General features: G+C 30.4%; 1 protein-coding gene across 2 annotated transcripts; it reads right to left on the bottom strand.

Annotated features, from left to right (window-relative positions):
• Positions 1 to 4429: 4429 nt before the first annotated feature.
• On the bottom strand, positions 4430 to 9203 carry LOC120085408 (leucine-rich repeat extensin-like protein 3). 2 transcript variants are annotated; one of them, XM_039041369.1, is made up of 4 exons: positions 9073 to 9203; positions 8698 to 8837; positions 7671 to 8597; positions 4430 to 4613 (listed from the first exon to the last, which is right to left on the bottom strand). In XM_039041369.1, exons 2-4 carry the CDS (start codon positions 8768 to 8770, stop codon positions 4582 to 4584), a joined length of 1032 nt encoding a protein of 343 aa, XP_038897297.1. In that variant the 5' UTR covers positions 8771 to 8837; positions 9073 to 9203; the 3' UTR covers positions 4430 to 4581. The 2 variants fall into 2 exon arrangements, with proteins under 2 accessions (XP_038897297.1, XP_038897295.1); XM_039041367.1 differs by having other exon boundaries at positions 8698 to 9172.
• Between the last annotated feature and the right edge of the window lie 6344 nt (positions 9204 to 15547).

Here is a 15547-nt window from a genome sequence, read left to right on the forward strand (position 1 = left end):
CTTGATGTCTCAAAAGCCCAATCACAGTCCCTCAGTGTCGCTCTCTCCATGTATCTCACTCTCTCCATATATCTCATTCTCTCCATATATCTCGCTCTCTCCATGTATCTCGCTCTCTCCATCAGTGTCGCTCTCTCCATCAATGTCACAGCTCATGTATAACTTCATTTGATCAGCTGAAGATTCAAATATTAGGCTTCAAAAGGGTGTATTTGCTCTGATTTGGTTGTAAATATGTATCATTTAAAACTTTAACACTCTCATACAAATTAGATAAGCATCCCACCATGCCTTGATGTTTCAAAAGCCTAATCATAGTCCCTCAGTGTCGCTCTCTCCATGTATCTCGCTCTCTCCGTATATCTTGCTCTCTCCATGAATCTCGCTCTCTCCATCAGTGTCGCTCTCTCCATGTATCTCGCTTGCAAAGATGCCCTCAGCAGCTTCACACCCTGATTGACATCCAAAGTAATGACATCCAAATATGCCCTCAGTAGCTTCAACACTCTCAACTGTAATTAGATAAGTATCCCACCATGCCATATCATTGAATTTTGTAATATAAGCAACAAATAAGAAATTTTCAACTGTTATATTCATCATAAACTCATAAGAAATTCTCGACTGTTATATTTAATTAAGATGTGTAATTAATTTTCCTTTTCTTTTTCTTTTGATCTTATTTTTATTATTAAATTAGAGGGAGCCTTAACTTGTGATAACAAAGGAACTAAAAGGGAGACTTAAGCAAATTACATAGCAAAGGGGTAGTTAGCCCAATGAGCCCCAACTATGGATTAGGCTAGAATCAAGGCCCATCCTATCATCAAGTGAAATGAAATGCCTGCAACAATTGTTGTTTTAATATTCCTAAGGCCCAAACTTGCATAAATGGATATGGATTTGAATTGAAAGCTCTCCACTTGGACCCATTAAAATAAAAGAAGAAAGGGTGATTGCAATAAGTGGTACTTTTAGGGGTATTAATCAAGTGAACAACAATATATTTAAAGAATTGCAAACTAACAAAATCTATCAGTAATAGGCCAACTTGTTTCCTTTTTGAACATGTTGCTTAGAAAGTCAATAATCAATTCAAAATGTTGTCATGCCTTGTCATGTCAATAAACTAAAGTTAGGTCACCCAAATCTTATTATAGTTTTTGTTTTTGTTTCTTTCCCCCTTCTAACAATATTTCTTTACTATTATTCTACCCCATTATCCTATGCATGCACTAATATTATTTTCAGATAAGCTAGCCCTTCTTACATACTTCTCATGCAAATTTAATTTTTACTAGATTCCAATCTAAAAGATCATATAGGACTTTCAAAAATTGAAAAATAGAGGAAATTTGAATTGTTTATCCATATAACATTTCAATGTTTTTTATTTTGTAGAATGCTGTTCAGAGATGAGCTGAGACAGTTGTTGAAGATTTGTGCTCGAGAAGTGTTCTAGATGTTGTTCTCATTTTACTCTTTATGTTTTTTCTGAATATAATGAACAAGTGTCTAGATGTTGTTCTCATTTTATTTCTTTTATTATTTCTGAATATAATGGACAATGTTCTAGCTGAAGACAACGTTTGGATATTGAATTTTTTACTTGTTATAAAATGGACTCATTTTCTTTTATGTTGAAATCTTTATTTGGTATATATGTTTCATAGGATTTCAGATCAATATTTTAAAAATTACAACGATATATTAAATTTTATCCATATAGAAAAATTGGATTTAATTGTTTTATCCATATAGGATCCCCCGACGCGGCGTCGGGAGTTAGGGGGAACTCCGACGCCGTTTTTTAAAGGCGTCAGGAGTTATAGAGAACTCCAGACGCGATGTAGCCCGTCAAGAGTTCCAAGAACCCCAACGCCGTATAATAAGCGTCGGGAGTTTCCCCATAATCCCGACGCCATTCAAAAGTTCGCCGGGAGATCCTCTCTAGACAGATTTCTCCCGACCAAACTCCTGACGACCGTTTATGCATCGGGAGATCAACTTCCGACGAATTTTCCACACTCTCCCAATGATATATGGTGCCAGGAGAAGCTAGAATTCCTGTAGTGCAAGTTTTTGAAAATTATTTCTTTTTAGTCTTCAAAACTTGACTTGAGTTTTGAAAATAAATAATAAAACATAGAAATTTATGAGTAGAAATAGTGTTTAAACTTAATTTTCAAAATTCAAAAATTAAAAGTTAAAAACTAAATGAACTATCAAACAAAGCCTTAAAATATTTCGATATTGAGTTAAGGTAAGTCTAGTGATACCAATACTTTTAAAACACCATTTCAAAATTTTCCTTTGATTGGACTATAATTTAAAGACCTGTAATCACCTGTACCTTCCTAGAATTAGGAAGTGTAGAACATATTCAAAATTAGTAAACTAGGAGATTATTATTATTATTATTATTATTATTATTATTATTATTTATGTGTGTTGAAATTAGTTGGTGAATATAATTAGAAGTTAGAAAAAAAAAGAAGTAAAGATTGCAATTTATCAAAGTCCAAAGTTCAATTAGAAATGGAAAACTTCAGAGTAAAAATTGATTAACCTTGTCAAATTCAAAATAAAATTTTAAATTTTCCTCCCTAATATTTGTTGAGATAGTTTTTTTTTAATATATAAATCTTAGAAATTTTTTTTAGTAAAGAATTACAGAAGGAGGATTAAAACTCCAATCTGTTGAATCGGAATACATGTCAATAAGCTCATTTCAGCATATAAATCTTGGATTTACTATTTTATTTTGTAGACCTTGTGTCATTTTAAATGGGGATGATGTGATTAAACATAAATGAGAATGATGTATAATTACTCTCCAAGTAATTATAGTAGGCTAAATTATTCAAGTCTTACTTGGTCTCTATTGTTTTAGTAAAATGCTGCCACTTTTTGACTACTTAAAAATGTTGAGTTTCATTTTTATGTAGTGGATCATTTTGGCTTATAGTGTGGACTAGGCAATATAAAAGAACGTAAAATTTGACTTGGTTGGCCTAATTTAGAGCTAAAATTCTTCTCATAAAATACTTTATTATAAAGTTGTGGAAAATAATTGTTGTCATTGCTGTTATTATTAAGAAAAAAAAAATGAAATTTGAGGTAGGGAGGGGTCTCAATTAATGATAAGTACCTTGCTAGCTACTTGTACAAAGAATGGTCGTGTGAAGAAAAAAAAAAGCTCATTTTAATAAGGTAATGGCAGTAGATAACACTTTTAGGGTTAATAATTAAGTGTATAGCAACATTTTTAAAGGTTTGTAAAAATAGCAAAATTTGTTGATAATAGAATCTGATACTTGGATATAAATTTTGCTATATCTGCAAATTCCTTTGCATTATGTTATATCTACTAATACTTTGGGCTTGAGGACTATATTTGCAATTGCCCTCATTTAATACTTACTTTAATTTTTTGAGTCTTGAACTTTCATTAAAGTAACAATTTAGTTCATAAACTTTATGGGGAATTGTAAAAAATAGCACGGTCAGGTTTTCACCTTACAAAACTAACACGCTTTTTGAAAATGATTTTTTTGGTCCATCTTAGACGAGATAAACCACCCAGAATTAGTTAAAAAATCATTTTTTTTTTCTAACTTATAACTTGTTATGGGTCTTCTCAATACATCTCGCCTGATTAGCCACCAAGATTTGTTAATTCTTTTATGTAATCTTCCCAATCTTATATCAAATTTTATATCATTTTCAAATTATGTTTACTAAGTATTATATCAAATTATTACATAATTTTTCAAAATTTTAGCATAATTTATGTTTTCACAATGATGTGAATTTTCTAAATTCCAAATGGATTTTCCAATTATCAAAATAGATTTTCCAAATTGATTCAACATTTTAAAATTTTGGAAAATATCAAACTTTTCAAAAAAATTGGATAAGATTTGGGATATATATAGAATCTTGATGTCGATCCTATCCGAGATTCTATCAAGAAAGCTCAAATATATAAATCTCGATGTTAACTATGTCCAAGATTTCACCGAGAAAGCTTAAATATATAGAATCTCGTGTTATTTTGTTCGAGATTAGCACTGAGATGTATATAATCGGTTAAGATGTATCGAGAAAACCCCAAACAATCGATAAGTTAGAAAAAGTTGATTTTTTTTTAACTAAAATCTCGTAGTCGATCTCTTCCGAGATGGATCGAGAAAAACTATTTTTTATGAGTTTTCAAAAAACGTGCTAGTTTTGTAAGGTGAAAACCTAATCGTGCTATTTCTGACAATTTTCCAAACTTTAGTTGGTAATGATTTAGTCTCTATACTTTTTTAATTTCTAATCATTAAATCTCTGGACTTTAATAGATATAGATGTAGCATTTTGTATTGTTGTAATATCAAAGTAAGACTAATGGAAAATGATTCGAGAAAGTAAGAAAAGTAGATTAAGAGAAAAAGATGTTGCACTTTGTTGATGATTCATTGATGGAGAAATACAAAGTATGATAGATCTAAAAGTTTGAAATTGAGAGAGAATTGTTGTTTTTATTCAATATTGTCAAAAATGATGAACCAAATTGTGTCTCCATTTCTATTCTCAACTGAGGACGAACTTACATCCTTCAAAACCTGCCACAATCAAGTCACTCTCATTCAATTACTATTACAAAAAAGAAAATGTATGTTTAATGAAAATGATCTATAAATAATCTCGTTTCAACCGACATTAAAAACATGTTTGAGAGTGATTTTGATATTGATTTTGAAATTGTTTATAATTTGTGACAATATCAAAATCACTCGTGAATTTAGTTGTGTAAAATCAAATATCAATGTCTCATTTTAATAACTATTTGATTTTTGGATTTTTAGTTTTTGGATTTTTAGTTTTTGAAAATTAAGTTTATAAATAGATTTATTTGTTTTGTTATCTATTTTCCATCCATAGTTTCAAAAAACAAGTTATAGAAAACTAAAATAAAAAAATAAAAAAAAATAGTTTTTGAAAACTATTTTATTGCTTTTAGAATTTGACTGAGAATTTAAGTGTTTCTTAAAAAAAAAAAAAAAAAAAAAAAAAAGGGTAATATTCTGTAGTATAGAATTTAAGAGAAAACAAATATAAAATTCGAACATTCAATTGATTTTGATTGATTCAAGACTTGTCTGAGAGTAATTTTTAAGAATTTCAAATTTCCTTCCAAACATGTCATATTTTCTTTCTAGCGAGTGAGAAAAAAAGGGTTGAAATATCAGAAATTTCCTCAATATATATATACTCCCTTGAAGTTTTGAGTGGTCATTTCAGTCTACATGATTTGTGTTTGGGTTCAATTCGACTCATACGATGTTCGATTTTAATTTGAGTTCAAACATCTTTGAACATACTAAATATTTAAAGGCATTTGGGACAAGGAGTTAGTTATTATAATTGGATTATAATAGTTTGTGTTTGAGTGTAGATTATTTTAATTTAGATTATAATAATATGTGTTTGAGGTGTAAACTATTTTAATTTGAGAATGTAAAAACTGTAGCTAATTTGAGAAGAAAATAGTAAACACTCTAGCAAAGAATAAAAAAACAATGAATGTAAAATAGTAAAAACTGTAGCAAATAAAAATTTTGAAATAGTGTTGACGGTAGCTAATTAAGAATTTTAAAACAGTATTTATTGTGACAAAAAATGATTATTATAAACTTAGAATAGTTTTTGTCTCAAACGTCTCTAAGTTTTCTTTAGACATGTTTTTTCCTATATGTTTCCACATCTAATGGAAACATGGTAACAATCTACACAAAATTGTGTTACAACTTCCACAGAATAAGTATTAATATTTTATAATGGCAAGGATATCTAAAATGATGAAGACTAGATATTGAAGCTTTTTAAAATACTACATACTAAATTAAGATCATAACAGATCATAAGAAGTAAAATGATTATGTCTCTTTTTTTTCCCTTTATTTACATGTTTGGTTCTAAATTTCAGTGTTGTATCTAATAAGTTTTTAATTTTTTTTAAAAAAAATAAATTAATAAGTTTATAAACTCTATATTTTATCTCTCATTAATTTCAATTTTGTATCAAATAATATACTTAATTCATGGATTTTTTTTTTTTTTTTTTTTTGAAGTTAAGAGATTTACTAAACAAAAAATTTATATATTTGTTAAAGTTTAGTTTGACTTCAAGTGTAGATTTAAAGATTTCTAGAAATTGGATGTATTAATGGGACGCGGTTTTGAGTTGAGGACAAAATTCATGATTTAGGCTCCTAGATAACCACTTCTTTTTAGATTTTTATTTATGTAACTTACGCTTGTTTCTTCACTATTTATTTTCTGTGATTTTCATTCTCTTAAAAAAAAACGTTTAGGCTCTATTTCATAGACAATCACAAAACAAAAAAATTGAAAAATAAAGAATTTAATTAAAACAAAATTTTATTTCATGTTTTAAGATATGTGTTTGACGATAAGTTGAGTAATTGAATTTTAATTTAAAAATTTGTTTTAATTATGTTTGACACAATATTTATAAATCATAAAACTAGTTGCAGTTACTAAATTTTATGGTGAATATAAACTATTATTAATTAATTTATGATCATGTTTTAGTTTTTTTTTTTTGTATAATTATTATTTTGTAATCTAATATAATTTCTCATAAATTACACAATATATACTTACATTTTATTTTATTTTTAAATTGAGTTTATAACATGAAATACTATATTTTTAAACGTTTTAGTTTTTTTTAAAGATGATTCTACACTTTAAAAGTTAAAAGTCAAAATATGAATACTTGAAAACATAAAAATATTCTTTTAAGAATTTGCACTATTTGAATCTCATAATTCAAAAACAGTTTTCAAAAACAAAATTTGGATTGTTTGAAAAAAAAAAAAAAAAAAAAAAAAAAAAAAAAAAACATAATTTAGATTACCAACTTAACATTCCCTGAATTTTTAGTCAAATTTCAAAAATTAATTTTTTAAATATATCTTTTTCACTTTTCAAAATTTCTAAATACTTAGAGGAAATGGATAGCAAAAACAAATAAACTCAAAAGTGGAAGACGTCCTTAATAACCATTTGGTTTTCAAAAATTGTAGTTGTTTTCTCATAATTTCTTAACCATGATTTTTATCTTTCCTAAATAAATATTTGAAATCTTAGTCAAATTTTAAAAACAAAAGTAAGATTTTGGGATGAATTTTGAAAATACGACAAAGGAATAAAAAAGTGGAAGCACTGTTTTTAAGTTTAATTTTTCCAAAAACCAAAAAACAAAAATTCTTATTCTAATGCTTAGACTCTATTGGATGATGATTTGGTTTTTGGTTTTTATATTTTGAAAGTCAAGTTTATAACGACTCATTTTAACTCTAAATTTCTTGTATTGTTCTATACTTTTTACCAACATTTTAAAAAATCAAAGTCAAGTTTCAAAAACTAAAAAAAAAATAATAATAATTTAAAAGCTTGTTTTTATTTTTGAAATTTGATTAAGAATTTAACTCTCTTACATATAAGAAATTGAGAAGAAATATCCCGAATTTTCAAGAATCAAATGATTATCAAACTAGGTCTGATGCTTAACTTTTTTTTTAAGGAGTGATTGTGTGCAATTTGAAAAGAGCAAGATAGAAAACATGAGGGTAATTAAGTTGAGAACTTACTTGGATCCACAGTTACAATCATGGCAGTGCCTCCAAAATCACAGGTACCACCTCTCACCTTGGTGTTCTGCCAGTAGCTATTGAAAGCATAAGAAGCATGTGCCAGAATAGTATCAGGTTCATAGCAATGTTCATTAGGCTGAATGGACTTGCAGTCAGCTCCTGACCCACAAGCATAATCCATAGCTTGTTGAATTATTGGATCAGGCACAGTTGGCTTAGCCACACACCATGCTGGACCAGATGACCCTGGTTTCCCCCCATGTGCTGCCGGCGGTGGACCAGAGGGCGGAGGAAACACCATTGGTGGCAGAAACACTGGTGGGCTTGGCCCATGACTGGGCGGCCCAGATGCATGTTTAGGTGGGGTAGGCCCATAGTGGTGAGGTGGGCTTGGAGGCCCACTTGGTGGGGTGGGGCTGGATGTGTTAGCAGGAGGATATGGGGCTAAGGGGCCAATAGGGGTTATGGGGAAGATGCTGGGTGGGCTCGGTGGAGGGCTTTGGCTTCTGGTAGGGACACTAGGCCCAAAACCTGGTGGTGATGGTGGCGATGGTGGTGATGGTGGTGGTGACAGTGATGGCGGCGCATGGGAATAGATCATCCCAGACGAAGGTGGTGGTGGCGGTGACGACGATGATGACAATGGCGATTGAGGAGTTTGGGGTGGTGAGTCTTCACAGAAAGGACTAGGAGGAGAGTTTACAGGCAATGGGGTTGGTGCAAGGGAATCAAAAGGAGGCAATGAAAATGGAGAGTTAACAGTCACAGCACTTGGTTCAACAGTCAAGAATTTCAGTTGGGGTCTTGAAATGAACCCATTTTGAAATTGTAGTTTCAACTTCTTCAAGGACTCACTAGTTGAGCTTCTGCTAGGTCTGTGTCCATGAATCTCAAATTTCAACTTTCTAGAGTAAAAACCATCATCTGCAAAAGAGAAGTCGCATAAAAACCTACAAAAAAAAAAAAAAAAAAAAAAAAACAGAGAAAGAAAAGAACATGGAGATGCAAAAACATAATCAATTACCACTAGGAATAGCCAGAACAGTGGCTGAAAATGCAATAGAGAAGTAAAGTATGAGAACCCACAATCTCTCCATCGCTCAATGAGCACTCCAAACGTTTCCAGCTCTAAGGGGCATTTATACAAGCACTTGGTCGGCAAACCTGGGAGAAAAGCAAATAAAATTGGAAGGAAAGCAGAGGTAGTCATGAGAGAATAAAGGATGATTCGTTGATGAATCAAATTGAAGAGTAGAGTGAGAGTGAGTGTGAATGTTATGGAATTGTGGTCTGCAACAAAAAATGGGCATAGATTCTTGCTTGACAGAGGAGGAAGATGAAGAAATGGAAGATTTGGGAACTTTTAATGTTGCTTGCTTTCTACTCAAAGAGGGATTACCGTCTCAATCTCTCTATCTGTATCTATGATTGAGCTTTTTCAAAGTTCAAATTATTGGGAATTTCTTTTCTCCATTCAGTATGTTACAATGTTGCCATTGCTGCTCTTTAAAGTCGCCCCAGGAGAATTTAGTTGGTTGATACTTCAAATTTTAAAATTCAGTTTAATGAAACTTTCGGCAATTTACACAAACCACATCCTAAATATAAATATGGTTATAATTACAATTATACCCTTAAACTTATGATCGTAGAAATTGAGCCGTCAAATCTATACAATCGTTAAAATTGAACCCTCAAACTTACATAATTGAAATATTTGAGTGTCTAATTTTTATCATTTAGGGTTCAATTTTAACGTTGGTATAAGTTTGAGGGCTCATTTTTTTCCATTAAAAATTTAATGATATAATTGCAACTATCATCGTACTTTATGAATAGTTTTTGTAATTTCCATGAAACTTTTAATTGAAATGGACCTTGAGTGCATTTTAATTTAAAAGATAAAAGAAAAACCAAATTTCTTGGTGAAAGATGTGGGTTTGTAAAGTAACCATTTGATTTTTAAAATTAACCTTGTTTTCGTTTATCAATTTCTTCATTTTGTTACCTACTTTCTAACAGAAACTTTTAAAAAATAAGTCAAACTTTGAAATCTAAAAACATTAGATTCGTTGAATAATATTTTAAAATTCAACTTCTTTTTTTTTTTTTCTAAATACCTCAAATTTTATTAAGCCTGAAGGACATTTAGATGAGCATATATCAGAAATAACCCAATTTGGAAAATTAGTAGACTAAATTCCTGAAATCTTATAACATCTAACCCTCTTAGCTGCTTCATTATTAATTACCTCCAAATCATCATTGCAAAAAAGGGTGATATGGACTAACTAATATCAATTTTCCCTTCATTTGCAATTTTGTTTTAGTGGGAAGAATGTTTTGAAGTGCCCTCTAAAGAAAATGTTGAATTTTGGATGGAAGCTTCAGTTTCCATATTTTCCTCCAAGCATCAGACTGATTTGTTACTAGAGCACTCATAAATTCTTCTGTTAATTGGAATGGCAAAAATACACTCAACATCTTCATTCAACAACATATCTTGTAAAAGATCATAATTTTAGTCATCGGATGGTAAAAGAAAATTAGCTACTTTTAGATCTACAGAGAGAGGATTAAAACAGACAGGTTTAAGAGTAATAGGTTTCGGCAACCAAGGGTCAGTGAACATGTGAATAGATCGTCCATTACCAATTCTATATCTCAATCCTTTTAAGTAATAAACTCCTACCTCACATCAGACTCTTCCATAGATATGAAGATTTTGGTTTGCATTCAACAGTAAGTATAGAACTATCCTTAAAATATAAAACAATTTCCTCCAACTTAACCAAAGAATTTTCTTCTTGTTTTTTGTAGATCCTCATAAAAACCTTGAGAAACTCTGGTAATTTCTTCACAAAACATCTTACGAAGCTTGAAAAGGCTCATAGCATAGGTAGAAAGAGACTGACCAACACTCTTGATCATAATCTCTTTCCCAGCTTTAGAGAAGTAGGAACGTTTCCAACCTTGTACTGCTTTCCATACTCGACCTTGAATGCATCTGAAATCAAAAGATTTATTTCTTGATAATGAAAAAAAGGAGTCCTAGGTAATGATTTAAGTTCTCTACTACTCTCATGCCAACTATGTTACTAAAATATTAAGCTTGATCCTAGTTCGTATTAGCATAGAACATGGAAGATTTGTCAAAATTAATGCTTTTTCCATATTTTTTTCTCATAAATGTGAAGGATGGTTTTGAGACGGAGCATTTATTCTTCTGAGGCTCTACAAAAAATAAAACTATCATCAATATATAAAAAAATGAGAAATAGAAGATTTATTACTAATAGCATTCTGCAACAAGGAAGAAAGACCATCAATAATAAAAAGAAAAAAGGTAAGAGGAGAGAGGGTCTCTTAGTTGAAGCCTCCTAGAAGGAATTATTTGTCCCTTACCTTCACCATTAATAAGAATTGAAAATCTAGTAGAAGAAATACATTCAATGACCAAGGATACCCAAGCTTGATCAAATCCTATTTTAAGAAGGATCTTTTGAAGAAAATTCCATTCTACTCAATCATATGCTTTACTAATATCTAATTTCATTCCAGCTGCACCATCCTTCCCTCTTTCCCAGCTCTTTAAGATGTGTAAACATTCATAGCCAATAATTATATTATCATGAATTGCTCGCCTTGGAATAAACCTTATCTGAGAAAAAGAAATCAAATCATTTAGAAAAGGATTTAGCCTATTAGCAGTAACTTTGGATATGATTTTGTCTACATTACTGAGGTTTATTAGCCTGAAATCACTGACATAAGAAGGGTTAGAAACTTTGGGAATAAGAACATTATTAGTAGAGTTTATGGAATGAATATGAATTCTTTTATTTAAAACATCCAAGCACTTTTCAATACTACTCTTACCCAAAACATTCCAATATTTTTGGGAAAAAAAAATGGCTGAACCAGGATCCTTGATTGGATACATTTAATTTAAGGCCTCCTCAACTTCTTCTATGGAGAAAGAAGCCAAAAGGGCATCATTCATCTTCTTTGAAACTTTAGAAGAGACATTATTTTAAACTGCTTCAATATTTTCCTAAGATGGGTTAGTATAAGTAAACATATTACTAAAATATGAAATAAAAGTTTCTTCAATGGCTTTTAAAGGAATCGAGAATCTCCACGGAAGCATGTGAATACCTCAAAAACTGTAAAATAAAACATGTAATTCTAAATAAGAGAACATAAGCATGCTAGTAAAGAGGAAAAAGAGAAGAAATCAAACCTACCTTTGATGATTCCTCTAGCTTTCTTCTTCCACCGTTTTCCACGATCTTGAACTTCTCTAATGTAAAAGGACACCACAAACAAGATTACCTTGTTATTCTCTAGGATTCAAAGAACTTGGAAGTGAGGAGAAAAAAGATAGAGAATTCTAGAGAAAAGGAAGAGGCTAAGTTTTTTGTGAGAAAATAAAACCTTACTTAAAATGGCTATAGGGATGTATTTATATGGAGAAGGGTTAACCTCTTCTCCAACCTGTGCTAATTAATTAAATAATCCTTATTTAATTATTTGGCATATTAATTAAATAATCATATATTAAGCCTTGTTTAATATATATTTAATTAATCATCTTAAATATCATATATTTATGTTCACCTCCAATCTCCATTATTTCTTAATCTATTAACTAACCATTAATTAATTAATTAATTAACTATATTAAATCATATTTAATATGGAATTAATCAACTTATAAATATCATATATTTATATGTATACATCTCTTTTATGAATCAAATTCATATGTATCTAATATTTGAATCTTATTCAAATATATCTCTCTGACATAATTTAGATTATAGATCATATCTATAATTAACCATTATATATTAATCCTATTAATATAAAATTCCCTCATTTGATTTGAACAATTCAAATCATTCATCGTTACTATCCTTTTGTGAGCTACCAAGGAGGCCTTAGAGTCCTATAGATTAGAAGCTTCAATGATATGAGATCAATTTATTAAACTCCTTTAATCCAATTAATCAATATTCATTAACTACCTATCACTCCACTAAATACCGATAGTTGCACTCTTTGCACTATAGATATATATATATTTGTGTCCATGGATATAACCAATCAGATTGATGACCCTTCACAAATGCTCATAACTACAGTTTGGTCAAAATATCGTTTTACCCCTACAGTTACATCTAATTCCTTCTAATGAACAAACAGTTTATAGTCCAAATATAAAATAACACATCTCGGGCCAGTGAGAGATTGAGTTCTCATTGTTTAAGATTCGAAACCAGCTATTAAGAGAGCATTTTATCTACTTTCTCAAGAAATGAGGAGTGAATTCCATATTGTGTAGCTGAGTTCCCAACTCTCTAATCAGACAAATCCCTAAAATGATAGCTTATTGAATCGGCTATCATGGCCACTCTCACCCATACAAATCAAAAGACTATCGTCATAAACAAGAGTTCACAACTCACTCAGGGTTAAGGTCAAGCCTCCTATGGTCATCCTAGTGAAATATTAGCTTCTTCAAGTAACGGTGTTATAAAGAGAAACTAATCATTTCATGGTCCGGTCTATGTATAAACTCCTGCATACAGGATACCCCCATATGGTCTCTACATGAGTAATATGGTTCATATTGTTTATAATACTTACATCTCATGTAACAATTACAAAGTGAGTAGTATCCACAGTGTTACCAGGATAAGGCACAAAACCTTCATCCATTTACTAAAGACTTTTTAGGTTATTACTTGAACATGAACCACTTGTATGTCAACCACATACTTTTCAAGTGACATCATATAACCTTAGATCTTAATTTATTGGATTGAATTAATATTGTCTAAATGTCAAATAAAATACCTCTAATTTTATTAGATAAATAATTTGTGTTAACAAAACTATAAACCACGAGATATATTAGATTTAGGACATCAACCCCAATAACTTTAATATCTTCACTCCAGTTATCATTATAGTCATTGATACCCCAAATTTCATTTTATCTTTTCCTTAAGGAAAGCTTATTTATGGAACCATTTGGGATTCTTATCACCCCAACGAAGCCAGTTTTCCCTAGATCTTTGCTTTCAGTAAATTTCCTTTTGTTCTAACAATCGATAAAGTTCAAATTCCAAAATGTGGATTTTATCAAAATAAAATAAAAAAAACTTTCTCATATTCATCTTTTAAATCATTTTTACAAATATTTATTATATTCCTTCTTTGGTGTAACAAATTCCTACCCCACTTAAACAAAGACTTTGAACAAATGGAGAGATTTGTCTCAGAAAGGTGGTGGGAGTTTGAGGGAACATTCTCGTTGCAAGAGGATGTATTTTTTGCGGTTGATGCCCTAAATCTCGTGGATTCTGTAGTTTGTAATTGTAATGTACAAACTATTTATTTATTTAATAAAATATGAGATATTTTATTTGACATACTGTAACATTAACCCACAAAATCATTAAAATAACATCTAAAGTTATCTTCTGTAGCTTAAACATGTATGTTGAGACATATAAGTGGATCATGTTTAAGTGATAACCTAAATGGTTTATAGTAGATGGATAAGGTTGGATACCTTATCCTGGTGATACTACGAATACGGTCTGCTCTGTAGATGTTACAATTGTTGTAAAGTGCAACAAATGATCTGATCCTAATCAATCATGTGGAGACATGTGAGCTGAGGTGTTCTATACAAAAGGGTTTGTATAAGACTGGACCACAAAATGAATAGTCTCTTTATATAACGTCGTTAATAGTAGAGACTTACATTTCATCAAGATGACCATAAGTGACATGACCTGAATTCTGAGTGAGTTGTGAACTCCTGCCTATGAAGGTAGTCCTTTGGTTTGTATGGTTGAGAGTGGTCAGATCGCTAACTCAATAAGTCTACCATTTTGAGAATTCATCTGATTGAGGAGCTAGGAACACAGCTACACAAAATGCAATTTACTTCTTCCCTAATGTTAGGGTAAGTGATAAATTATTCCTTTAAGGACCTATTCGAGACTTGAACAATGTGGCGCCACATCCTCTCTTGGCCCGATAGAGGTTTGGTCATAGTTGAACTATGACTTATTGTTCATTAGAGGGATCCATGGTACTTAAGGAGTTAAATGTAACTATAGGGGCAAGCCGATAATTTTGGTCCAACTATACTTACAAGCAATTTGTGAAGGATCATCGCACTGTTGACTGGTTATATCCAATGGATATAAGAATATATTTGTAGTGCGAAGAGTGTAGCTGTCGGTCTTTAGTGGAGTGACCGACAATCAATGGATGTTGGATAATTTAATTAAAGAAGTTTAGAGCTTCAATCTACAGGTCCATAAGGTCCATTCTGTAGCTCAACTGGAATTATTGAGAATTAATTTTAGATTAATTTGAATTGTTCAAATTAATTGAGGAAAGTAATTATATGTGATATAATTAATATAATGTATTTAATACATTATAATATAAATTTTATTTTGAGAGGAATTAATATTTGAATATGATTCAAATACTAATTATATGGATGAGATTCATATAATTAAATTTAGTATAAATGTAATTTATATTAAATGTTATACATTATTGAGAGAAATAAAAATGATAGATTATATTGTATTTGATACAATATAAAAATTACAGGTTATGTGTTATATTTGATATAACATGTAACGACCCGACCCCTTAGGACTCTTAGGATTGAAGTTAGGCCGTTACTAAATACATGCATGCATGAACTTAAAACGACACATTTTATAGTGAATTAAATGCTAAATATATAAGGTAAATTTAAAAGACATTCATTAAATTCAAATATTAAAAACAGACTATAGAGTACCCATAAATCATAAATGATAATAAATAGGTCT

The sequence above is a fragment of the Benincasa hispida genome, chromosome 9, assembly GCF_009727055.1.
Source record: "Benincasa hispida cultivar B227 chromosome 9, ASM972705v1, whole genome shotgun sequence".
Lineage (NCBI taxonomy): Eukaryota > Viridiplantae > Streptophyta > Magnoliopsida > Cucurbitales > Cucurbitaceae > Benincasa > Benincasa hispida.